We start from the raw sequence: 25,915 nt of genomic DNA, 5'->3' as shown, positions 1-25,915 counted from the left end.
GTGTGTCTGTCTGTCTGTCTAAATGCACAGGCAAGCATCTGCCTGCAGTCCCTTTCTGGAGACCCTGGAGGAGAAGGTGGAAAACAGCCAGAGGAAGACCAATGGGTCCAAGCTCGCAGGGAAAGCCAAAGTGGGTGCCAACCCTGCAATGCAAGCGAGCCCCTCCCCTCCACCACGGGCCCTCCCCCCACCCAGGACCACCCGTGTGTGCGGGGACCAGAAAAGGAAGAGGCGCACCAGGCGGCAAATGACCCATGTTCGATTTTTAACCGAGACAAGGGGATCACCAAAGGCTCATGGGCTGGAGCACAAGGACAGCAAGTCCATGGGGAGCTGAGAACTTGTAAGGACTTGAGAAGGTCACTTCACCTGCCTGGTCCTTGGTTTTGTAGCCCACAGAGTCAGGGTTAGGGTTAGAAACAGAAGACGAACACAGGAGAACTCCAGGAGTCCAGGTGGGAAGGACGGACAGGTGACAACAAAGCTGGAGCCGAGTGGCTTTGGCGGGGCATCCGGGCTCCTCGAGGTCTCAGTAGCATGGAAGCAGAAGCTACCCCTGGAAGGAGGGGCCCCCCCGACCAGGTTCCTGGCTCTGGCGCCAGCAGGCCTTTGACAGTTCCTACAAGTGGGTCTCCTTCTCCCATGCAACGAGTCCTTGCTTGGCTTGGGAGGGCTCGCAGTCTTGGCCAGCAGCAGCACCTTGCAGGGGTGGATGCGGCTTTGGCTGGGGCAGGCTGGGGTCAGGGGTGGTGAGCCTCTGCAGACGCTGTGAAGAGAGAAGCGGGGGATGAGCGGGCATGTGGGGAAAGGGCAGGCACTCCCCCGTGGTGCATCCCAAAGCCCAGCACAGAGGCAGGCACCAGTGGATGAAGGTACCTGGCTGAAATGCGAAATAAGGTCCTAACGTGGAAATTAGAAGTATGAAGAGCCTGGGCTGCAGTCCCGGGTGCAGTCCTAGGTAGCTTGCCTCCTCGATGTCTGCAATCCCTCGCCTTCCTCATCCATAAAGTCAGATGACAGAGCACAACTCTCTGCACACTCCCCAGCGCAGGACCAGTGATCAGTCACTGCTAGCATGTGTTTAAAAATACCTATTTCCTATTGGTAGCGCTGCTGTTACCACAGTTATGCTGTCATTGGTACCACGTGCTCGCTGCTTCTGGCCTTGAAGGCACATGCTCTTACTGGAGCCTTGATGACTTTACGGTGAGTATGAGGTATGACAACCTTGGCAGCACAAAGAGGCTCAGGAAGGAAGTGCAGGAACACAGGAAGAGACTGAACCCCAGGGACCAGCCAGTGGCCAAACCAAATGCCAGAAGCCCCTCCTCTGACCTTCTTGGTCGAAGGATCAAAGAAGTCCACTCGCTTAAACTATGTGGGGAGTCTTCTATTATTACCTTTAGGACAATCCGACTTTGAGAAATCTCTCATCTTTGTGGGTCATTGGCTATATCCCCCTCCCAGATCACACAGGAGCCATTAGCAGCTACCCTAGATGGGGTTATGCTAAATAACGAAACCAGGAGCCTTGGTACAGAGAGAACCAACGTGACCAGTTTTCTGAGAGCAAGGAATCTGTGTTCGTTAAGCTTCTGTATTTGGCCTCTCTTGGCTCTCACAGGGAACTTGGTTTTCCCTGAAACACTGAGAACTTTGCTGCTGGCTCTCAAGATAGGCAAGAGGTAAGATTCTAGCTTCTAAGAAAAGAAGGTCCAGGTGTAGGGATATGGCAAGAGTGCTCTAGCATGGCAAGGGTTAGGGTTCAATGTCCAGTACTAAGAAAGAAAACAGAGAGAAAAGTAAAGTAAAACCAGCGGCCTGGCCTTTCAAGGCCTTTGAATGGCATGTGGCCACAGGGCTGCTCCATGCTCAGAGCTACTGGGTGCGCCTGGCCCAGCCTCCCTCGGGGACATGCTTTACTGGACCACCTCCCTGGCCACCTACCTTCTTGAAGGAGCCCTTAGTCTGCAGAAGGGTGATGACAATGCAGAGCGGGACGCAGGCCATGGAGGAGAAGGCCAAGAACCAGCCAATGGAGTACCCCCAGGACGGGTACACGTAGACGTTGTTGTACTTGAGAGGTGTATATTTGCTCAAGGAGAAAAGGAAGGTGGCCTGGGGAAGGGAGGGCAGGATGAGACAGAGGCCAGGGGAGCTCCTCCCCGGCTGCACCAAAGCCAAAGGCAGAGAACCAGTTGACCACAGGGGGGCCGCTGGGGTGGGCCAGTAGCCCCGCAGCATCGATCATAGAGGCTGAAGGGGGGAAGGGGCTGAGGTCCTGAGTGCAAACACACAGAGAGAATGCCTAGCAAAGAGAAGAGGACCGTGAGGAAGGCGTGACGCAGGAGGGAAAGTAAATGGGTAAGGAGCCTGGCAGAAACAGAGGGTGGAAGACCAGCCTCTGTGGCCAGGTAAGAAAGAGCCTCACAGGTCCCCAAGACTTCCACAGGGAGATGGGAGAAAGGGCAGTGGGAGGCGCATACCAGGCAAAGTCCAGGGGTCAGGAAGAGCCAAGAGATCTTCACCAGAGGCCATGGCCGATAGCCAATCATATCCTCGATGTTGTCATAGAAACGATCCGCCCCTGAGAAGGCAGAGAGAGAAAGGTGGAGAGTCAGAGTATGAAGGCAGCCTCAAGGGCTTTGGGGAAGACTCTCCCCAGCTCCACCAGTGCCAGGAAATGGGAACACAGTGCATGAAGAGGTGCAGGGATCGTGGCTGCTACCCACAGCTGCTGGAACCTCTCGCCTCCAAACTAAGGATGGAGACTTTGCTGTCGTAAGCACGCGGGAACATGTGAGCCTGGAGGGGGAATCACAGTCAAATCCTACCGACAGGTGTGGGGACGGGGAGGTAGTTCAAGCCCATGCAGCAAGGCAGGAAGGGTCCCCCTGCTCAAGCTGATCACACAAAATGCAGACCGGACCCGAAAGGGCCAGGGAACAGAGCCACGCTCTAGATCAGACTGCAGAGATCAACCCACGAATTGCTCACAGCCAGCAAGGCAACACTGGTTTGTGCTTGGCGAAAACAGACGTGTTCTGCGTAGGTCCTTCAGTTTCACAATAGCCCTGGATCTGGCAGAGCCCCGCATGTGAGAACCACTCACTGCTGGTGGCGCTGGGAGTCTCCTACGCCCAGCCACTGGCTTGCTGCTGGTCGTGCCCACAGTCCACCCACTCTAAAAGGGCTCTCTCTATCTTAGACTTCTACAGTTCAGAGCCTGCTATCACCGGCGGTCTAACATATCAAAGCTGATCAGCCATCTCCAACTTCCTGCAAGGGAGTTTATCAGATCCTCTCTGAAAAGGAGATTTGCCAAGCAGTCAGCAGAACTGGAGACATCAGATGGCCTAAGGAAAGGAGGTAGTAGCCATCTCCAAGGCCGGAGAGGACACCACATGGGAAGGCTTCGAATTGCTAAAAAAGAACCTTCCCACTCAGGTACTCTGACCTGAGGATCTAATATGCACTGTCCACTTCTGCTGGCTGCCCCGAGCCTTGTGACGTTGGCACTGGGTCTCCCACCTGCTGCAGAGGAGCTGGAAGACCTGGGCATGACTTGGCACCTCCATATAGCAGCCCAGCACCCCCCGCCCCCGAGCCTCCCTTTCTCCAGCATGGAGCTGCTGTGCACTCCCTGCAATAGTGCATGGCCCACTCATCATGGTGCCCAGAACCCAGTGACACTCCAGAACGTGTCCCCCGACATTGCCGGGCATTGACAGCGTCAGCACCGCGGGGCCCGGGCCATGGCTGGAAGTCAAGGGAGGGCAAAATTCACCTCAGAACATGAGAGAGTGCCAAAGCCTAGCCACCAGGCTGCCACAGAGCGTCATCTCTTCAGTGTACGAAAGGAATGTGTACTGGCCACAGCAGAATCACAAGAAGGACTGGCCACTGTGGCAACAAGGTGCGGTACAACGTTGTGGTAACTTGGCTATAGGAAAAGAAATGAGAGGATCAGGGCGCAGGGAGGATCAGACCAAATGGCAACTTCCCTCTAACTGGAATTCCACTGGTGAAGAAGGAAGGCCGTTTTGTCTCCGTCCTAGCTCTAGCTATCCTGAAGAGAGATATACTAGGCTTCAAGGCCATAGCTGAGCTTCCTGGAAAAAGGAATGAGGACAGCCATGCCAGGGCTCCTGGCCTAGGCAAAGCCTGCCCTTCAACAGCCCGAGGATCTTGCTCCCACCTCTCAGCCACCTGCCCCCAACTCACCATACACCCAGCCAATGCAGATCACCTCAAACAAGGAGAGGAAGAGCAGGCATATGCCACTGGAGGCGTAGTAGTCAAAGAGCTGGAAGATGTACATCCCGCCCTGCGGAGGAGGAGGGAGCTGAGGTCTGGCCGCAGCCCGCTCCCTGAGTGAAGTGTGCCATCCTAGCCCTGAGTGTGCCAATCCTTGCAGTTAGTAGGAGTAGGAGTTTGCCCGCCTGGCCCTGCCTTCAGGAGGTATCTTCAGCCTCACGACAAAAATTTCTCATGTCTGCAAGGACGTGGAAGGGAGGGTCATGGTGTTGCTTTGTCTGCCCCACATCCCATCTTGCGGGAACTGGCATCGCTAACTCTGTTCCTTTTGGGTTGAGGTATACTCTCTCCCAGATGAAAGCTTGAATAGATGGCCCGGATAGCTATCAGACTCAGGAGAAAGCCTTCTTCCTGCTTAAGTTTGCTGGATGGGAAAAGGCAGGCCAGAAGTAACCATAGCTTTCCTTGATATCACAATAAGGAGACCTGTCTGAGGACAAAGTCACAGAGGAAAAGGAAGTGGGACATGGAAAGGACCATGCCCGAGAGTGTCACTGAGGTGGCTAGAGCCATCCATGACCAAAACCAAAGGGCCCTGGACTCGGCATTCACCTGGACCTACGCAGTCCCCTTTGCGCTCAAAGCAGCCTATGTCATCCATAGCCAAAGTCATCCATAGCCCAAGGAGGCCCAGCTACCACCGATGTCACTGAGTTGGCTCTACTACCTTGCCTTGAAGGGCAGGGCAGGGCGGGTGGTGCTAGCAAGAGGGAGAGGGGACTCTGAGAAGTCAGGCAGCCCTTGGTGGCCTCACCTCTGTGACCAGCAGCAGTCCTATAAGGTAGCACACGACCGCAACAGCCAGGATGAGCAGCTCGCGCCTCCCGCTCCTGCGGAGCTGCCGGGGGAAGAGGTCCGTGGACGCCGTCACCAGGCACTCCATGCACACGAACTGTGGAGGACAGCGTGACAGGACAGCTGTGTAGCCAGGCCACTGGCCCGACGCAGGGCTGTCACCACACAGCCTTGTGCAGCCTCCTCTCATTCCGTTCTCCCTCACCAGTGCAGGGGGCAGGGGTAGGAAAGCCACAAAGGCACAAATGATATGAATGTCCTCGGACATGCTACAAAGAGTCCCAGTGGAGAAGGCTGGAAGAGGGAGAGAGATTCTGTCCCCAAGGTCTAGAGGGGTGGAGCGGGGCACTGGAGCTGAGGAAGGGCAGGGCCGGCAGACATCAGCAGGAGGGCGCATGCATGGGGAGCAACAGCTCCGCAACCAAAAGAGGTGGCCCCTTCACAGCAGTGGTTCTCCAAACCTGGGACCAGCCACCCCATCCCAAATGAAAGCAAAAGACCACAGAGGGGCCTCCAAGAGCAAGCTGAAAGGGGGTGCCAAAGTAGGTGCCATACCTGACTGTCCAACCCTAGAAATATGAGCATGATGAAGAACAGGCAGGACCACAGCTGAGACAAGGGCATCATCGTCACAGCCTTGGGGAAGGCGATGAAGGCCAGTCCAGGACCTGCCAGATACGGAAGAGCCAGATGGGTTCCAGGCCTCTCACTGCACATGGAGGACTCCTCACTCCCAGCGCCATGTGCACCTGTGTACAGCTGGATGCATCTGTATCTTGTGTCTGTGGGCATCTCTGAGCACATGTGTGCGTCAGTGAGGCTCTGTGAGGTCCCCGTGTCTGTGTTCACGTGTTTACCTGTGTGGACCTGAGCACCTGTGTGCATCATAGAGTCTCTGTGAGGGTCCCCGTGTCTGTGTAGACCCGTGAGCTCCTGGGTGCAGGAATGTGCATAGTTGTGACATGTAGGGCCGTTCAAGAGAGGCACTATGGGCACATTGCTCTGCTCTTCCCAGGGAGCAAGACATTCACTCATTCACATATGCACTCAGCCAAGTGTAGTTCTGTCTGTCCACCTCGTCCCCTCTGTTTCCTCTTTCCACAGCGATAGAGACCCTATTTTGTACCTTCTTCCCCTCCCCCCTCCCAAGTTAAAAGATCACTATAGCCCAGCTTCCGGGACTACTGCCTCTCTTGAGGGGGGATTTGTCCGTGGCCCCCCTTCCTCTGAGACCCGGCCACACAGGGAAGGAAGAGGTTCACTTACCTGATTCAGCCACTTCCGAAATGGGCACCCCCTGCTCTTGGGACATGAAGCCCAAAATGGAGAAGACGACAAACCCAGCCATAAAGCTGGTGGCACTGTTCAGGAAGCAGAGCGCGATGGAGTCCCTGTGGGGACAGGTGAGTGCGATGGAAAGGAAGAGAAAGGAAAGAGACCAATCCAGGAAGGAGAGATCAAAACACAGCAAGAGGGTAAAGCATAGAGAAGGGAGAAAGAGAAATGGAGAAGCGCAGAGCAGAGAGGAGAAATAGAGAGAATGGGGAAGACAAACATCAGATGTCAGAGGAAGACAGACCATGAGAAAGACAGTGGGGAAGAAAAATACTGAGTCTTAGAAAGATGTTCCTCTGACAACGCCTGGAACTCCCTGGGCCCAGCACAGCGGGTCTTGGTCCAGGAGCCCATGCCCAGCACACAGACCCTCTCAGCTCTCAGAGACGTGTTTCACCAGCCCAGCCGCCCTCACCTGTAGCAGTTGTTGTTATACTTGTTGTAGCTGCCCAGGGCTGTCAGGCATCCCTGGCAGATGGCAAAGGAGAAGAAGATCTGGGTGCCCGCATCCATCCACACCTACATGAAGCCCAAGGAAGAGGCAGAGGGGATTGGAAGGAGCCAGGCAGGGACCAGAGCCAGGGCCAGCAGAATGCAGAGCCCTTCGCCACCGCACCCTCATGTCCCTGGCAACGGCAGGCCTACATCCCACTCCCCAGTAACTTGTCCTTCCCTCTCTCCACAGAGGCCTTCTCCCAGGCAGGACTCGCTGGCAGCTTGTTTCTGAGGCACTTAGAAAGTACAGATGTACCCAGGCTACCTCATCTCTCAGGTGGTGTGTGCAAGCCCAGGTGGCACCCACGATGGACAGAGCGAAGCGTCGCCGGCATTCAATCAGCCAGTGTACCTACCCTAGTGCCTAGGCAGCTGTGACCTGGCAAAAAGAGGCCACTTCCTAAAACTAGTTAGTAAGCCACCAAAAACTCTTGGAGGGATGGTGAAAAGTGTGCTCAGATAAGTCCTAGAGGAATAAATAGAAACCGCCATACACACATAGGGAAATGTCTGGTCTCACCGGTACTGAGCAATACATTAAGCCATAAAGTGATACCACTTATGCCTACAAAGCTACCCACATTTGGTATAAATTATAATCACGTCTTACAAGAACCCCACAAGAAGCAGGGTATCAAGGCCTCTGCACTGGCCGGGGGGTCATCCAACCAACAAATGGAAAATATTGGGGGGAAACTGCACCTGTGCTGACATAGATGACTTTTCTCTTACAGTTATTAACTAAATGACACACTACAATAGCTATTTCCATAACACTGGCATTGTGGTATTTTAGGTCATCTGGGGACAATTTAAGGGATAAGGGAAGATGTGTGTAGGCTGCACAGTTTTAAACAAGAAAGCCGAGAGTCAATGAGTTTTCGTGTCACAGCGATCACTCTGGGAGATACTGACGCTGCAGTTGTAAGACGCTCCACTCAGCTGTCAGGCGGAGGTTCGAAAAGAGGCAGGGAAACGGCTGGTTCCACAGACAGCTCTCTGTTTCTCTATTGCACCTGAGCAGTACCTGGGCCCTCAATACAGTTTTGTGGAATAAATTAATGAATCATGGAAGGAGGGATCATACATATATTAAAACAGCACTCAGAGCTGGGAAAAGGCTCTTCATATAATTTAAGAGAAAACTATGTGCTTCTCTAGATATAGTCATCTTAGTTATGTTAACACACGCCAGCTAGAAAAAGAGTCTGGGGACGAAGACTAAACGGCTAGCAGATGACAGCCACGTGGTGGGGTTACAAGAGACTTCGCGTCTTACAGTTCCTTACGCTATCTAATTTTTATCCAGTGTACACCTATTTCTTTTAAACCAAAGCAAATAGAAGACTTTCAAAATTACAGTTCAGCCGGAATTTGGACCCATATGGGTCAACAGTACCCTCACGGTGCCTACCTGGGGGTCCTTAAGCCGTAGTAGGTCTGGCTTCAAGTAGAAGACGATACCTTGGTAGGCTCCAGGGAGGGTGACACCCCGGATCAGGAGAATAATCAGCATGAGGTAGGGAAATGTGGCTGTGAAATACACGACCTGGAAGGGAAACAGGACACCGTCACTCCTGGAAATGGAGGAGCTTAGAGGAGGTGGCCCAGAGTCCCCGGAGCTAACTCTGTCCCCAGACAGACAGCACTGCACCCAGCTCCTGCCAGCTTCCAACTTCATATAGATGGCTGAGGGCGCACAGGAAACTTTCCACGCCTCCCTTACGCATTCCAGTGGGCCTTACTCCCCAGCACAGCGGGAGATAGGCATCGGCAGAGAACAGGGAGAGCAGAACACACTGTGGGGCGGACGGGAAGGGGAGCAAGTTTCCACTTCCCAGAGACTGTTTTTAAAATCCAGAAGCTGGTCCCGCTCTGCATGGCTCCCGAGGGTCTGCCTCTCCAGTGGGGGGTCAGGTGGCCAGGTTTGTCTGAAGATCTGTGGGGATATCTGTACTTTTCCAGGCTTATGGCTGAGGCAGCAGTCAGTGCCCTGAACATTCTGGAGACTCAGAAATGGGCTCCGCTCTGCCCTGTCCTGCCCGTGAGGTGGGTCGTTACAACCACCACTGTCATTATTATCATTCCTGCTGCTGTTCTCGCCACAAGCAAGGGGAGGCAAACACCACAGCTGACTGTAAATGTCCCCACAGGCTTCTGTGTTTAAACACTTGGTCTCCAGCTGGTGGTAGGTACTGTGTTGGAAGATTGTGGAACTTTGGGATCAGAGCCCCAGCTGGAGGAAGTGGGTTGCTGGCTGGTAGGCTTTCAGGGTTATAACCTGCCCATGCCCTCTGCTTCCTGGCTGGCATCCTATAAGAGCCAGCCTCCTCACACTCTTACAACCACGGTCACGAACCATGGCTGCCACTGACCTTCCCCACCACAAAGGACTGCACCAATTCAAACCACCAGCTAAAGCAAACCCGTCCTATCCTTAAGTCTCTTGCAACATATTTGGTCACAGCAACAAGAAGGGAATGGCCCAAGCCCCGGGGGGAATCAGAGCACTCGGTTCCCACCAGCTTCATAGGCAGCACCAGTTTCAGCTGTCCGGGCTGGAAATGCTGCTCAGGTCTGACACCTCTCTAGAGAACAAGCCCACTGTTGCCTAGTCTTGAACTGAACCCCTTTACTGATTGGCAACTCACCCCCCAAAGGCAGATCTGTTTACTGATCTGTACAAGTCATCTTTGTGTGCTATTAAACAAGCAAATCACAGGAGTATGTGATCCTGTCACACATAACTGAGACAGATACACATCTGCATGCATACAGAAGACATGACGTCAGCAGGGCCTGGCAGGTTCACTCGGGCCCTGGTAGGCTCCGGCAGTGGAGCTTAGTTTGCTCTGAGCATTATTTAGAGAAACAGGTCTTTGGAGTCTACCTACTCTGCCATCTTCCAGCTCCATCTATCCTCACATGTCTCTCCCCCGAATGGCTCTTTCTGCTCCCCAGAAGGACCTTGCATGTTCTCAGGGACTCTGGCCACAGAGAGCTTACAAGGAGGCAGACCAGCACACCTTGCCTGTGGACTTGACCCCCTTCCAGATGCAGAAGTAGCAGATGATCCAGGCCAGCAGGAGGCACAATGCCAGCTCCCAGCGCAGCGCCCCCAGGTGGTGGATTCCCGAGGAAATACCAAGAACCCGTCTCCTGAGGGATTGAGAAAAATAAGTAATCAAGTGAAAAGACCAAAGGGGGCGATCTTTCTCTGTCAGCAAGCCGCCTGACCCAGAGCGGCTCCCACGCCTCATGTCCGGTCTTCCTCCACCCCCCCTCCCCATGGTCATGTCATGTTCCCAGTAAGTGTCCCCGGCTGTTTGAAGACCAAACCATCGCAATCCCATGGGTGTTTGTGTCTTCCTAACTCGTCCAGGTTTCTCAACTGTGCCGAGATAAAGAGAGAATGAAGGTCATGGGGACTGTGAGCAAGTGATGGAGAGGAGATATTTACTTGACCAAAGGGAGAAGAAGCCAGATATGTGCTGGGATCAAAAGATCAAGGGGTGGAGATGTGTGTGTACACAGGAGAGAGTTCAGGCAACCAAGGGTGGGCAGGTGAGAGGGCATAGACACGGGTGAAAGTGGCTGCGTGTGTACAGGCTGGCTTGGTGTGAGGACACAGGCAGACCGCGAGGGCAGCAGTGGGCACATGGCCCATCGAAGTGGAGGTAAGCAGAAGAGTGGATAGTCAACTGCAAGCCTGCCTGGTTCTGTACTGAAAATACTTCTTTGGTCAATGTCAAGCTGCCAACCAGATGCCACTGATCACACTTTGGAAGCAATGCTCATAGCTAGCTCTCCTGAGGCTTCGAAGGCTATTTCTAGCACCCTGTGGATAGGTGATATGTGGGTGCACTTGGAGCGCGGGAGCCGGACAGGGTGTGAGGGCACAGGAGGACATCTGAGGAATGGCAGTGGATGCAGATGGGAAAACACAAGGCTGGATGGACATGTGAGGGCTCAGGGTATGTATGAGGGTGTAGGTAGACAAGCAAGGGTGTGTGTGAAGGCTCCTTCATCCCTCAGTGATGTGAGTCTGGGAGCAGGAGGTGGGTGATGCCAAGAAATATGCAGAGAATCTTAAACTTGCACCACAGACATTCAGACTGGCACAGCTCCGATATCCAGGCCTTTTCTGTCCAGGGCCCACTGGCACATGACAATCAGGCCCGACACTTACTCCCAGAATTCTATGACAGGTGAGGTGAAGTTCTCAGAGTGGATCACTGCACTTGCTGTCGAATGGTTCACAAAGTCCATGCAATGCTCTGTTGGGAACGAGGTAGGCTGTGTGTAGCAGTTAGGGACAAGTGGAGGGAGATGTCTTCATACCATGACCATCTCGTCTTGCCACCAAAGCTTCTCAGGATTCCTAGGCCCAAGAGCCTCCTCCAAGAGCCTGACTTCCCAAAGTGTTGGCACTGGGCTCAGGGTGCCCGTGAGACAGCTCCCCTATGTTCCATGAGACCCACGCTCACTGACGTTGTTTCCAGTGAGTCTGGCCACTCCTCCAGACATGTCGCCAACCTCCACTGGCAGCCACATGGCCCAAACAGGTGGCACACATGGATATCGTGCTCCGGGCCTGCTCGCTCAGTCACCCTGACACTCTGAACTCCTGGGCTCCTCTGCCTACCTGCGGCGCTGCTCACATGGCGGGCCCCTTCACACTTCACTTCCTCCCGCTGCTCTAGTCTGTTTCTCCCACCTATTGCGAGGTGCTCCTGTTTCGTTAATTGTCTGCTTCTACCACAGCAGTCCACGAGCGCAGGGTCCTGCCTGCCCTTACTCGACCTTGACACAGTGCTGAGCACATGAGAGGTTCCCAGGAACATTTGCTAAGTGAAGTGATGACACCAGTTGTTCCCCGGGCTTCCTCAGCAGCCGGTCAATGGCCCCAGAGAAGAGTCAGCCAACAGGATCAGCACTGCCAGCCACGCAGCTTACCTTTGAGGCAAGTCTTGCCAAGTGCTCTGTCTCTGTTTTTCCATTACCAGCTACCATGGGGTAGCCTGGCAGGCAAGGCCCTACTACAGTCTGACACACTCTTACCTGTGTTCCAGGAGTTGGTGCAGCTCGTCCAGGGCAGCTCAGAGGTGAAGGAGCTGAATAGGTAGAAGAGGGCCCAGGCAAGGATGATGATGTAGTAGATATTCAAGTAGGACTCGATGACCACAGAGGCCAAGCCAATGCCTTCCAGAGCAAGAAGAGAACCCAAGAGACCGGTGTGAGCAAGAGAGTTATGACCAGGCTGTCAGTTGTGGCTGCAGGGTCTTGGGTACAGTGACAGAACCATGGGATCTAGTTGTTGGTATGAGACATCATTCAAAGCATTTTCCTCTTCTGTTTTCTTTCTTTAAGACAGGGTCCCACTGTGTAGCCTAAGCTAGTCTACAACACACAGTCCTACTTCAGCCTCTGGGGTGCTAAGATTACAGGTGGATGCCACATCTAGCTCCACAGTGTTCTTTTCTAAGAAAAGCAAGTTACGTAGAACTATCCTGTGCATTCTCCCATTGCTATAACAGATATCTAAATGTATTTCAATGAAAAAAAATTCTGGAAGGATCTTCACTCAAAAGTTAGTAAATGGTTTGGCCAAGTGTGGTGGCGCACGCCTTTAATCCCAGCCCTCGGGAGGCAGAGGTAGGAGGATTGCCATGAGTTTGAGGCCAACCTGAGACTACATAGTGAGTTCCAGGTCAGCTTGGGCTAGAGGGAGACCCTACCTCAAAAAGAAAAAAAAAAAGTTAGTCAATGGTTCTCCAAGAGATCAGACTTCTGTCTGCTTTTTCAGGTTCTTTTCTGCCTTCTGCCTGCCTACATTTTCTGTGGTTCTACTGCTGGTAAAGTGAAAAGCCATAGGTACAAGGAGCAAGGCAAGCCGAGCAAGAGCAGCAGAAGCCAGCGACCGTGGGAAACAGTGCTGGGGAAGGCAGAACGCTTAAGGCACTCGTGAGGCTGCAAGGACTTGGTCTCCTCAGTGGAAACCTGTCCTGTGCACGTAGCCAGTTTTCACAGGTTTCAGTGGCCGCATGATGCTGGGCGGCATAAGGCAGTAGGCATGCTACGACCTGGAGCGCTCTGTGCCGTTCCCAGCTGCTTGGCACTGAGCACTGGGGGGCATCGGTGAGGGTGGCCTAGAGCGAGGGAGCCCTTCCCTCTTGAGTCTTTCCCCCCAGGAGCGCACGAGCCTCTGGACACTCCCCCTCCCTGTAGGAAGCTTTCTCGGTCTTCGGTCTTCGTGTCTTCCTGCTGGGGCAGTCCCAGGCAGCAGCCAGAGAGCCGCAGTGTGAGAGCCTGGAGATAGATGCTCACCCACCCCCTACACAAGCCGCTGCCGAGGGACTGCAAACACGATGGCGTGGGGCGGGATGCTGAGCCGGTCCAGGCTGGGAGCAGCTCTGGTCTAGAGAGGGGGCAACAAGGGGGGAGTGATGGCCTTGGGGTTTCTGGAACCTATGCAGACTGCAGAGGGGCAGAGTGGGCCAGCACAGGGTGTGTCCTGTGGCCCAGTACAACGAGCATGGTGGGCAGTCAGGCCTACAGACAGCAGGTGGTAAGTGGCGTCCACATCCCTTGCAGAGAAGCACACTCCTTGAAGAGCCGCTCCTGGGCACACAGGTCTGGGGGAGCGACCAACCTCGCTAGAAGGAAGAGGTAACAGTCTCTCCCCTCACCCCACCCAGCGCCTACCTGTCCATCTCTATCTCTCCCCCCCTCTCTCTCTCTCTCTCTCTCTCACACACACACACACACACACACACACCTCCTGTTTTCCAGATGTGCCAACCCTGCCTGTGCAGCCAACAAGTGTGCTTGGACCTAAGACAGGACCAGTTGCCTGGGACACTTACACGGCCGCCAGGATCCAGAGCACATCGCAGGCTGCTCGCAGGGAGCAAGCTCCTTCACTCAGAAGTGGACCCACCCTCACTCTGCCCAGCAGCTGTCCCAAGAGAGGTACCCTGGATGCCCCAAAAGGCCCAGCAGAAGACCAGCCTTGTCCTCTTTGAAGCTGGGGTCAGGCAGCCAGCCTGCTCAAGAGTCAGGGCTGCCCCCTCCTCCTCTTCATCGACACACTTGGTTTGGTCCCTTCCTGTGTGACTAGACTCCCTCGGGCACTGGCGGAAGGAAGGAACTGTGTCTGTGTCTTAGGTATAAGGGACTTCTCAGAAACAAGGCGACCCACTAGCTCCCAAGAAACTGGCCCAGCCCACTCATGAGCAGCAGGAGGAAGACACCCAACTGCTCGCATCCACACCACAAGTCCAGAGAGGAGCAAGGCAGAAGAAAGGAAGCTCAAAGTGCCTACTTCCAACTCTGTCAACGGCCCTCCTTTCCTCAGCTCTACGCTGAAATCCGTACTCGTTAGAAGTGACCCTGGGTGACCGAATGCATGCAAAGTTCTCACAGAGGCTCTGACACACAGCTGGGTCCAGAAGATGCTAGCCATCAGCATTGCAGGGGCTCCTTCCAAACTCTCTGCCTAATCTGGTAGCTGAAATTCTGTATTTTCTTGACACGCGCCTTGTCTCTGAGCTATATAAGCTTTGGGCTTCATAGAGCTGATCACACACACAGTGCAAGACAGAGGGAGAGGCCAGAGTAGGAGAGGAAAAGGGATGATGGACAAGAAAGAGAAAGGTCAGTACTCACCCTGGAGGAGGGGGCAAATCTTCTTCCAGGCGGTGACACTTCCTTGGCTGCTGTACTGGCCCAGTGCCACCTCCAGAAAGAACACTGGGATGCCACAGCTGAAGAAGAAGATGAAGTAGGGCACAAAGAAGGCTCCTGCAGAGGAGGGGAGAGAGAGGAGAGGAGAGGAGAGGGAGGCAGAGGCTGAGCCACACTCAGAGCATACAGCCCTCAGAGCCTCCCTGAGATGGGTCCTCCAGCACCTTGGCCTCCCGTCTCCTTCCTCATGCCCAAGCCTGCAGAGCCACCTGGCTACATGCTGACAGAATGCCCCAGTGTGAAGCCTGCGTGAGATGGTCACGATCTTTGGAGGGAAAGGAACGAAGCTTGAGATGGAACCCCTCAGTGTTTTTGGTAAATCTAGGCATGTATTACTTTTGGAGCAAAAACATGTGTCCTTTGTAATTTGATATGTTTGTTAAACTATCACGTTGGATACACTGTCAAGAAAAACAAATGCCTTAGACCTTTTTTCTCACTAGTACTTTTTCTAGGGTTGTCTCCACCACCAGGATCTCATCTGCAAGACCTCTGGGCACAGAGGCGGAGGCATGATGAGATGCCAGCCTGCAGGTGCCATGGCAAAGCCAGGCCTTTGAGATGAGCAGCAAGTCATAAAGGCACTGCCTGGCCTCAGTGCCCCTGTGGTTACAGGACTCTTGTCCATTGCCCACAGCACTACGTGGCGCTTACTTTGCGTCAGGCTTCCTTCTAAGTCTCAGCAACATCAGAGCCCTCACTCAGCAGCCTTCCACAAGGAGATACAGTTGCCATCCCATTTTCTAGATAAAACTCTGAGGCCAGATTAAAAATGCAAAAAAAGATGCGCGACAGGGTTGGCTTAGTGATTAAGGTGCCTGCCCGCAAAGCCAAAGGACCCAGGTTTGATTCCCCAGGACCCATGTAAGCCAGATGCACAAGATGGCACATGCATCTGGAATTCATTTGCAGCAGCCGGAGACCCTGGCACACCCATTCTCTCTGTCTCTGCTTCTCTTGCTGTCTCAAATAAACAAGTAAAAATATAAATAAATTAATTATTAAAATAAAATGCAAAAGCTGAGGTACCGATGAGAAACAAAGGTAGACAACCCAAGCACCCTGACCACCATATGTAATCCCTCTAAGGCTGGGGTAAAAGAGAAAGCCCAGAGGGGAAGGGCAGAGCATTGTGTATCCTTCCATGAGTCTCCTCCCTTCCTCCCTTCCTTCCTGAGTGTCTTCATTCCCTCCTTTTCTTGTCGATAGAGGCAGCAGAGGTCTGCCGCCCAGGGCCGCGGGCACGTTGGGAAGTGATCTAGCACCACATTCACCCCAGCCGCCTTCCGAATTTCTGCTCCGCTTTGCTTTGCTTTGCTTGACACAGGGCCTCACAGTGTGGGCCAGGCTGGCTTCAAGCTTTCAAACCTAGGCCTACCAAGTCCTGGAATGACAGGCCCTCCTTCTGCATGTCTTAAACACATATACTTCACAGAAATACCATGTATTATTTTACAACCATTTTTAAATGTTACACATAAACCTCATCATATTCATACATATGCATGCACATGCCATTTACATGGCTGTATAGTATCTACTACAGGGCTTGCTGTTATAGTTATTATCACCTTTGCACTCGTCTAATTTGCTCTTTAGTATACATTTTCCAAAGAGGAATTGCTGAGGTGTGCCTTGTGTGCGTGTTAAAATACATAAAACACCATTCTGATCATTGTAAGTGAACAGTTCAGTGTCATTAAAACACAGCGCCCTGCAGCCACCTCTTCCTTCTGTTCCATCTTCCTGCACCAAAACTCCACATGCACCAAATGGGACTCTTGCTCCCCTTCCTCTCCAGTCCCCATGTCCCCATCAACCACGAGTCTACTTTCTGTCTCCGTGAAGTTGCCTGTCTGTGCGCCTCACATATCACACAAGTGGAACCCCGCAGCATTTGTCCTGTGGTTTCAGAGTCATCTCATTTAGCATGTAGCTTCAGGACTTACCCAGACCACGCTATATACCAGAACTTTCTTAAGTGCTAATGTTCCCTGGTGAGCAAATACCACAACTTGCAGAGCCGATCTCTACAGAAGGTCCATGACAGCACATGACCCACAAGCCCTTCCTGCCAACCCATGGGAGAACCTTCTCTCTGCCCTTGGAATATGGACTTTAACCCCACAGGAGATAAGGGACCTTCAGAAGCTTAGGACTGGACCTCCCCAGGCTGGGCATAGACCTGGCCCTCTGGAATAGGTCCAAGGCTAGGCCTGGGTGGAATGTAGGGAACTTTCTACATTGGCTTCCTCCCGAGCTTCAAGCATACCAATGTTTCAAGTGCTTTCTCTTCAGATAGGCTGCTCTGATCCTGGCCTAGGAGCGCCGCCTGGTAACAGCCTTGCCTTGTACCCCAGGCTGGGAACACAGCAGCTCAGTTATGTCCCTGGGGCCCTTAGCATGGGGTTAGTTTCAATCCGTCTACCCCGCTCTACCTCGTTGCCTTGCCTCTGCCACGGGATCTCTCCCAAAGCACTGGCAGTATCAGCAACAGAACTGCAGTGGGTTCTCGTTAGCATAAGCCCTTTCCTGAGGATGATCAGGCTTAGAGGGCCCCTCTTTTTTATAACCAGAAATGATAGTCAACCAATGACCATCTTTTCATTTGAAAGACGTTTTCTGTACAGAACCATGCTTACTAGCCAACAATAAACACATTTCCCTACCTACATTCATAAAGGTGTGCTCAGCTGTCAAGCAGCATGCACATTTAGTTGAAGCTAAGCCCTATTATCACAGGGAGTTAGAGTGATTCTAGCCTAAAGCAAAACAATGACTTTGGGTGCTCATTTGTGACATCATGCCCCCATAAAAGTCCATGACATGTGGTGTCTGAAGTATGGACAGGATCTCCTGGTTCTTCTGTAGGACTCTCCTAGACTCCCAGAAGCCAGTGGTTGCTTTGTGTTAAATACGAGGGAAAGGAGGCTAAGGTGTGTGCAAGCCTGTCTGTCCAGGTTCATTTGACCCCTCCAGACCCCTCAGATGCCCAAACACACAGTGTTCAGGCCCCTAAATAAAACAGTGCAGTGTCTACGTGGGACCCCCACACAGCCTCGAGTGCATCTTTTTTTTTTTTTTTTTTTTGTTTTTTGAGGTAGGGTCTCACTCTGGTTCAGGACCTGGAATTAACTCTGTCTTCTCAGGCCTTGAACTCATGTGATCCTCCTACCTCTGCCTACCGAGTGCTGGAATTAAAGGCATGCACCACCACACCCAACTATCAAGCACATCTTAAATCATCTCGAGGTTATTTATCATGCCTAACATGGGGTATCAAGAAGAAATAAGAGAAAAAAGTCCATACATTTTAAATACAGGTGTAACTTCCTAAAAGTATATTTTGGGGGCTGAAGAGTTGGCTTAGTGGTTAAGGTGTTTGCCTGCAATGCCAAAGAACCCAAGTTTGATTTCCCAGGACCCACATAAGCCAGATGCACAAGGTGGTGACGCATACATCTGGAGTTCATTTGCAGTGGCTGAAGGCCCTGGTGCACCCATATTTTTTTCTCTCTCTCCCCATGTCTTTCTCCCTTTCAAATAAGTAAATAATGAAATATTTTAAAAGTATATTGTGATTCACAAGAGGTTGTACCCATCGCTACCAAATCTGTGGACATGAAGGGCTCCTGGGAAAGAGCCCAAGTGGTGCTGATAGGATGCCCCTTCCTTGACCCCACTGTCTCACGGAGGACCTGGCTCAAGCTCCCGTCCCACCTCCCGCTGTTCTCTTCATCACCAGCTTGGTGGAAAGCAGCTGGAACTAGAGAGTGTCACTCCACCTCCAGCATCATGCATGTCTGAGACCCTGGGGCAAAGAAGTAATACCTGGGGCTCAGGAGATGGTACAGCAGTTCAAGGCACTTTCTAGCAAGGCCTTCTGGCCCTGGGTTCAGTTTTTCCCAGTACCCACTTAAAATGAGTCCCCAGTGCCAACGTGAAGTGCCACACATGGCACCTGTGCACCCTCCCGACACACACACACACACACACACACACACACACACACACACACACAGGCACAAATTAATTAAAATATCTTTTTAAAGAAGCAGTTTCTCCATCCCATTTCCTCTAGCCAATGTCAGTGTGCACTCTGTCTCCACAGCAGAGCCCCAACCCATCCAAGAAACCCATTTCCGTTTCTCTGGAGTCACTGATTTTTAATAATGACAAGTTTTAAAATGCCTAATGTGATACATGGAAAATGCTCCAAGCATTTATCAGAGTAAGTATAAACCAGGTTTAGAAAGACGTTGCTAAACAGCATGATCTCTAAATGTGAGTGCTTCTTGGAATGTGTTGATTTTTACTGAATATACCACTTGTACAAGAAGAATAAAGTTAAATGAAAGATTCAAAAGTTAACCTGGGGCTGGAGAGATGAGTCAGCAGTTAAGGTGCTTGCCTGCAATACCTAATGACATGGGCTCTATTCCCCAGTACCCCCTAAAGCCAGAATCATAAAGTGGTATATAGGTCTAGAGTTTATTTGCAGCTGCTAGAGGCCCTGGAGTGCCTATTCTCATTCTCTCTCTCTCTCTCTCTCTCTCTCTCTCTCTCTCTCCATCTCTATCTCTATCTCTATCTCTATCTCTCTCTCTCTTCTTCCAAATAAATAAATAAAATAATTTTAAAAAGTTAATCTGGAGCTGGAGAAATGGCTTAGCAGTTAAGGCACTTGTCTGCAAAGCCAAACAATCCCAGTTTGATTGTCCAGGACCTACAAAAGCCAGATGCACAAGGGGGCACATGCATCTGGAGTTTGGTTATAGTGGCTGAAGGCCCTGGCGTGCCATTCTCTCTCTCTCTCTCTCTCTCTCTCTCTCTCTCTCTCTCTCTCTCTCTCTCTCTCCCTCTCTCTCTCCCTCTCCCTCTCCCTCCCTCCCTCCCTCCCTCTTTTACTGCATCAAATAAATAAATTAAAAAAATATATTTTTTAAAAAGTTAATCTGACTAGTCACAGGGATTTTATAGTGATGAGTTCCATTTATGAATTATCTCCAAGAGACCATTCCATACAGCAGACCACAATCTCCATCATAACTGTGTTAATTTTACTATTAGTGCTGAAAAGTAGTAAAATTGTGTTTCTTTCATTTGAAATATATATTTCATGTATTCATTGATTTATTAGAGAGAGAGGGAGGGAGAGGAAGAGGGAGAGAAAATGAGAAAATTGGTGCACCAGGGCCTCCAGCTGCTGCAAATGAACTCCAGATGCATGCACTACCTTGTGCATCTGGCTTACGTGGGTCCTGGAGAATCTAACTTGGGCCCTTTGATTTTGTAGGCAAGAGCCTTAACCATTAAGCCATATATTCAGCCCTGAGAAAATATTGTCAATAAGCTATCTTTCCTCAAGTCAAAATTCCTCCAAGAGTTGAGGGGAAGTAGTTCAGTCAGTAAATTACGCGCATGAATGACTGAGTTTGAGCCACATTAAAAATACATGTAAGCACTGTGGCTCACGCTCATAATCCCAGCACCAAGAAGTGAGGCAGGTGGATCTCTGGAATTTGCTGGCAAGCAGTCTAGCCTATTTTGTGAGTTCTAGGCCAGTAAGAGACCCTGTCTCAATAAAGATTGTCCTCAGGGACTGGAGAGATGGCTCAGCAGTTAAGTGTTTGCCTGTGAAGCCTAAGGATCCCAGTTTGAGGCTTGATTCCCCAGGACCCACGTAAGCCAGATGCACATGGGGGCGCACGCATCTGGAATTCGTGTGCAGTGGCTGGAGGCCCTGGCATGCCCATTCTCTTCTCTCCTCCCTCCCTCTCTCTCTCTCTCTCTCTCTCTCTCTCTCTCTCACCCTCTTTCTCTCTCTGTCACTCTCAAATAAATAAAAATAAACAAAAAAATAAAAAATATTGTACTCAGGCCTCCATACATCTGCACAAGTACACACACACACACACACACACACACACACACACACACACACAATTATTCAGTGGCTTCCATATGGTAGGAGCTATCTCTTGGAGCTCTGCCTCCTGTTGTTCCTCAAACAGTCCTTATATTTTCACCCCAGGACCTCTGCACTTTATTCACTTATCATCCCTTACTCATCTAGAATATTCTCTCCTTTAAATCCTTCAGGTCTTCACTCATATGTTACCCAGAAGTCCCTCTGACTCTCCCCTGCCTGCTTTCCTCCCCATCACTCCACTCTTTGCTTTGACATACTGTGTATGTTTCTTGCCTTTATCAGGATGCCACATACAGACCAGGCTCTGGTTAGTATCTAGAACAGGCTGGCTCACGGAGGCCTGCCGTAATGGAACTGAACAAAAAAGTGAGCCCTATCAGCCGCTGACATCTGTGGAGAGTAGTGCCAGAACTTGCTAGGAACTCAGGCTACCTGTGCCTGCCTCATTGAAATTTCGTGTATCCTGAGGAGATATAAGTTCCCTTTCACAAAGTGTAACATGGAGGCTAAAAGTGAGGCTGCAGTCCCACGCAAGCCCTCAAGCTCCAAGACAGCCTTCTCTCCACTTGACACACTTCCTGGGAATGAGGGGCCCAGCTGGTAAGGCACGCCCCACCACGCCGCTTCAATGCGAACTCACCACCTCCATTTTTGTAGCAGAGGTAGGGAAACCTCCAGACATTGCCCAGACCAATGATCTCCCCGGCCACTGACAGCACAAACTCCATCTTGTTGGTCCACTGGCCCCGATCCTTCACTTGGTCCTCGCCTTCCTGGTCCACCATATTGTTTTCCTCAGGGGCCCAGGAGACCACAGGAGTCCCATCTTCATGGACTGCCACTTTTCCGTCCATAGTGGATAGGGAGGTGCTGTGGGATGGGATGGGGTGGGATTGTGAGGGGCAGAGCCTGACGAGAGGATTGGAGGAGCTGAAACAGCCTCCATGCCCCTCTACCTTGTCCTTCCTGGTCCAGTCCTTCCTGTTGTATATTACCTTTCTTCCCGAGCCCTCAATGGCCTTTCTACCTAAAATGACACTCTGTTCTCAGTCATGAGGCTGAACAGATAGGAAACAGATATTAGCTTACTGAGTCTGCAACAGGAAAGCAGTGAACACAGCAGGTCTCCACAGGTCAGACCACTTGCCCAAGACTCCCGAGGGGCAGAGCTGCCATTAAAAGCACAGCCACCATCACAGCAGGTCCCTCTGCCCAGGTCCTCGGTGTGCTGTGAGTGACAGCAGCCTGGCCTCTAACTCAGAAGGGCCCAAAGGCTGCCAGGTTCAAAGGGCAGATGTCACTGAGGCAGCTACATACTGCTTTCCTGGCCAGCTGTGATCAATGGAGGCTGAGTAAACATGGGAGCTGGCTAGCTGTGGCCCCTGATTGGAACGAGGAGGTGGGACTTCCCAATGAGGCCACCTGAAGTCAGGGACTGGCACTAGGCCCAATGCAGGTACTCAAGGGAACCTGTCCCTTTGCATTTCTATACTGAGAAGGGGGGGCATGGAGGGAGGGCCTGGTGCCAGGAAGAGTCACCTGGGTGGTAGTCATCTGGAGATGACCTCAGAATGGCTGAAGGCACTCCTTCCTCCTACCCTCCCCACAGGCTCTGGCGTGCAGGACCTCCAGGAGAGGGTCTCCTGTCCCCTCGTCAATGGCAGGGAGAGGCACTGCTCTGAAGTCCCCTCGCTGTGTCCTCCCTCCCTCCCTTCCTCCCTCCCTCCCTCCACGAAGCTGATCCACCTGAAGCTGCCATTGGCCTTCCTCCCAGGGAAGTGCCAAGGAGGAGGTGCCCACGCTGTCAGGGGAATACCGTGCATTGCCCCTCACCTCCAGGGGTGCTCAGGGAATCAAGTAAACCAGGTCTACCAAACGGTCCAGTGTTCCTCCGGGGCTCTGGAGAAACACAAGGGAGTCTTTTCTATGAAAGAAGAGTCTATTTATTTGTTGGTCCTTTTAACCCAGGCAACAGCCCAAGCCCAAGTCCGTTAGAAAGACATGGGCAGAAGCCAGCTGGGGTTATGGAAATTTTTGAAGGTGACTTGGAGGGTGCAGGCTATCCCCGGAATGGGAAAGCATGGCAGGGCGAGGTTCTGGTATGGGACCTACTCAGAACTTCCTAGTGGGAGCTCCCCCCGAGAGAGGACCCAGTCAGGCGCCAGTGGAAAAGCAGGGCCCAGGCCTCTAACACAAGGCTAAGGAGAGGAGGAAGAGAGTGGGAGGGGTTCCAGCCTTGAGAACCAGAGCCTGAGATGCTCTGGCCCCAGAGGGAGAAGTCAGTGATGCCTGAATCCAGAAAGAACTGCAAGTGTGGCCCGCCTGCTGTGGACTGGCCCCTGAATCATTACCAGACAAATTGCAAATGAATGAACTTGAGAACACTGCCACAGAAATGCCAGACAAGGAGCCAAGTTCATCCAGACCTGCTAATTACCATGACGAAAGGTCAACATCTGTGTCAGCACAGCCCTTTTATGTGTACTGACATCTCATCCTCCCAACAGTCTCTGAGTGTGGTGCGATTCGTGATGCGTAGAGATGAGTAACTGAGGCGGAGATGAGGGAACAGCACCTGTGTGCCGCCAGTTAGACCCTTCTTAAAGGGTTGAAGTAATTTACCAAGACAATAAGCATGGGGCTGGGTCCTGCTGTGCGTCCTTGGGCAACCCACACTTCCTCTCTGAACCTTAAATCTCCTGAAAGAGAGAGCATAAACCCTTCTCAACACTGGGAGGGCAAGACAAGAGAGATGCGTGGAAGACAGGGACAAATTGTCCTTGCTGGCCAAGCCACAGGGTAGCTGGGATCAGGGAATGCCCCCAGTGCATTCGTGTGAGGGACCCCCAAGGGACTTGACTGAAGACAAGCCTTGGGACCACTAGCAGCTATTGCAAGACTAAGATGTTCTCACCGACTGGAGGGGTAAGACCTGGTGGGGAAAGGAAAGAAGAGAGGGAGGGAGGGGGCAGCAGAGACTGGAACAAATTCAGAACCCAGTTTGGGCCCACGATTTGGGCTGTGTCAAGGCAGGGGAGAGGAACGCACCAGTTGACGGGCCACCGGGGACATGACGCGTGGGGGAGCATAGCAGATAGGCACAAAGGAAAAGCTGGAATGGCAGTATAAAAACACCAGCAGGGGTCTGGAGAGATTGCTCAGTGGTTAGGGCGCTTGTCTGAAAAGCCTAAACACTGGGATTCAATCCCCCAGTCGCCCCGTAAAGCCAGATGCACAATGCGGTGCATGCGTCCGGAGTTCTTTCACAGTGGCTAGGAACCCTGGTGTGAACATATCCTCTCACACACTCACTCTCTCCTCTCCCGCCCCCCCCGAAATAAATAAATAAATAAATAAATAAATAAATAAATAAAAATTAAAGAAAGGGAAAAAAAACAAGACTAAGTGAAAAGGAGAGATGTCCCAAACCCATGGTGAGTCAGGGGAAGCCGGCTGAAATTGCAGCACTGGAGATTCAAGTTACACAGTGGGTAAAGAAAAAAAGGCCTAAAGAATGTTAGGCTGAAAAGCAAGCAGCTCAGCCCTCTGTGGGTCACTTTCAGCAGCCTGAGGTCCAATGTGGTGGTGCGTGCCTGTGATCCCAGAACTCAGGGTGGAGGCAGCACCAAGCCAGCCTGGCAGTACAGAGAGAGCCTGTCTCACAAACACAGTAACAACCAATCTAAAAGGCCAGCGCACCCCACCCCCACTGCGCCCTTCTACCTCTGGCCTGTTTACTAGGAGTGGTCTAAGAGCAGCCCAGATGACTTCTCCTCTTTCCCAAGCGCTGTCACTTCTACAGCCCTGGCTCCTTCTCGGGTTGCCCACTTGCTATGCCAGGCTGGGACTAGAATGGGGCCAGGGCAGGAACCTCGCTGAACTTGGGAGCCCTTCGCCGCACACTCCGGATTCTAGTCTTCCAGGGCCCGGGAAAGTGCGCTGCCCTCTGTTCGCTGCAGCTGGCCGACAGAAGCCTTCCCTGGCTCTAGCAGCCTGCTCCCCACACCCTGCTGGGGTCCAGCTCAGGCGCCTGCCAGGCTGCCCAGCCCCGCTGCAGCCCACACCCACATACCAGCGCCCACTCCTGCACACCCTGGTGCCATTCCGTCACGTCCCCTTGCGCACACATACCTGTGTGCATGGCCCCAAAGCCGGGGGCTCCTGGTAGTTAGCCCTTCACACCCGGTGGCCAGCTGGGCTCCGTGGCCGGCCCTCGCCGTCCCCAGCCCCTCCCACGCTGGGCAGCTTCCTCCTTCTGGGAGAAGCCTGGGCTTCCGGGCGCCTGGGCGGCTGAATGGGGGAGGCAGGAGCCTCCCCACCTGGGACCGTTAGCTCCAGATCTGCCCTCTTACCCTCCCCACCTCTGGGAACAGCCTCCCTCCTCCCCAGGCAGGTGACAGTCCCCCATTGGTGGTGGGCTTTCCTGCTGCCCAGGCTTGTCCTTGTGGGATGGCGAGGGGACACTGGCACCAAAGCATTCCTGAGCACGCCTGGGACGGGACGCGCGCGCGCGCGGGCGCGCGAGCGGGATCCTCCGCGCGCCTCCTGCCCGAGCCCGGCTGGGTCAGGTCTGGGCTCTGGGTGTCGCCCTCCAGACCGGGGCAGGCCCCGCTCGCTTCCGCTCACCTTGTCCCCTCAGCTCAGCTGCTGCACTGGGCAGTGCCAGGAAGCCTCGGATGAGTGAGTGCTGCCAGACCTGGAAGAGAAACTGTCACCATGAGCCTCCTGCTCTTGAAACAGCCGCACCGTCCCATCTAGTGGTCCTGGGACCCTGGAACTGACCCCCGCGTGTGTGTGTGTGCGTGCGCGTGGGCAAGTTTGCTGGAAAGTGAAGGGACTGGAAAGCAATCGGAGGGATTGAGGCCAAAAGTCTATGAACCAGGATTACAACATCCACCCGCAGGAGATCAAACCCTCTGTCGTCTCTGTCTCCCTGTGCCCTCCAGCCCTCTAGCTCTCTCTGGGAGGCTCTGTCCAGTAGGAGTCCCCTGAGAGCTCCCCCAGGCCGGGGAAGGGGCTCTGTCCTCTCTCCCTGAGCTCGCTCTCTCCTTTTGTTCCCGGCTCTTTACCCCTGACCCCACTCCTGCTCCTTCTTAGACAAGGTACAGCCCCTCTTACCAGAGCAGTGACATGGGAACCACCAACTCCCACACTGGACACTGAGGACCTTGGGAGGGGAGTTGGCCTCAGTGACGAGGGCACGGGAGGAGGGTGAATCACACGCTGGAGTTTTCCACCAAGTACCTGCCTCTGTGGCTCCCCAGCAAAGCTCCAGACCTTCTCAGCCACTGCCTT

At 52.8% G+C, this 25,915-nt stretch overlaps 1 protein-coding gene across 9 annotated transcripts; it reads right to left on the bottom strand.

Moving 5' to 3' along the window:
• Positions 1-239: 239 nt before the first annotated feature.
• Slc6a12 (solute carrier family 6 member 12) lies at positions 240-25,915 on the bottom strand. Of its 9 annotated transcripts, XM_045137582.1 has the most exons (17): positions 25,865-25,915; positions 25,247-25,316; positions 22,454-22,519; positions 21,261-21,490; positions 14,611-14,745; positions 12,004-12,144; positions 11,132-11,219; positions 9,969-10,101; positions 8,357-8,491; positions 6,863-6,966; positions 6,379-6,503; positions 5,668-5,780; positions 5,072-5,209; positions 4,225-4,327; positions 2,487-2,587; positions 1,948-2,118; positions 240-766 (listed from the first exon to the last, which is right to left on the bottom strand). In XM_045137582.1, exons 4-17 carry the CDS (start codon positions 21,472-21,474, stop codon positions 620-622), a joined length of 1,848 nt encoding a protein of 615 aa, XP_044993517.1. In that variant the 5' UTR covers positions 21,475-21,490; positions 22,454-22,519; positions 25,247-25,316; positions 25,865-25,915; the 3' UTR covers positions 240-619. The 9 variants fall into 9 exon arrangements, with proteins under 9 accessions (XP_044993517.1, XP_044993516.1, XP_044993515.1 ...); XM_045137581.1 differs by lacking the exon at positions 22,454-22,519 and having other exon boundaries at positions 25,865-25,883; XM_045137580.1 differs by lacking the exons at positions 22,454-22,519; positions 25,865-25,915 and adding an exon at positions 25,739-25,770.

The sequence above is a fragment of the Jaculus jaculus genome, chromosome 18 (genome assembly GCF_020740685.1).
Source record: "Jaculus jaculus isolate mJacJac1 chromosome 18, mJacJac1.mat.Y.cur, whole genome shotgun sequence".
Classification (NCBI taxonomy): Eukaryota; Metazoa; Chordata; class Mammalia; order Rodentia; family Dipodidae; genus Jaculus; species Jaculus jaculus.
The sequence above is the reverse complement of the archived record's forward strand: the minus strand, read 5'-3'. Positions and strand labels throughout refer to the sequence as shown.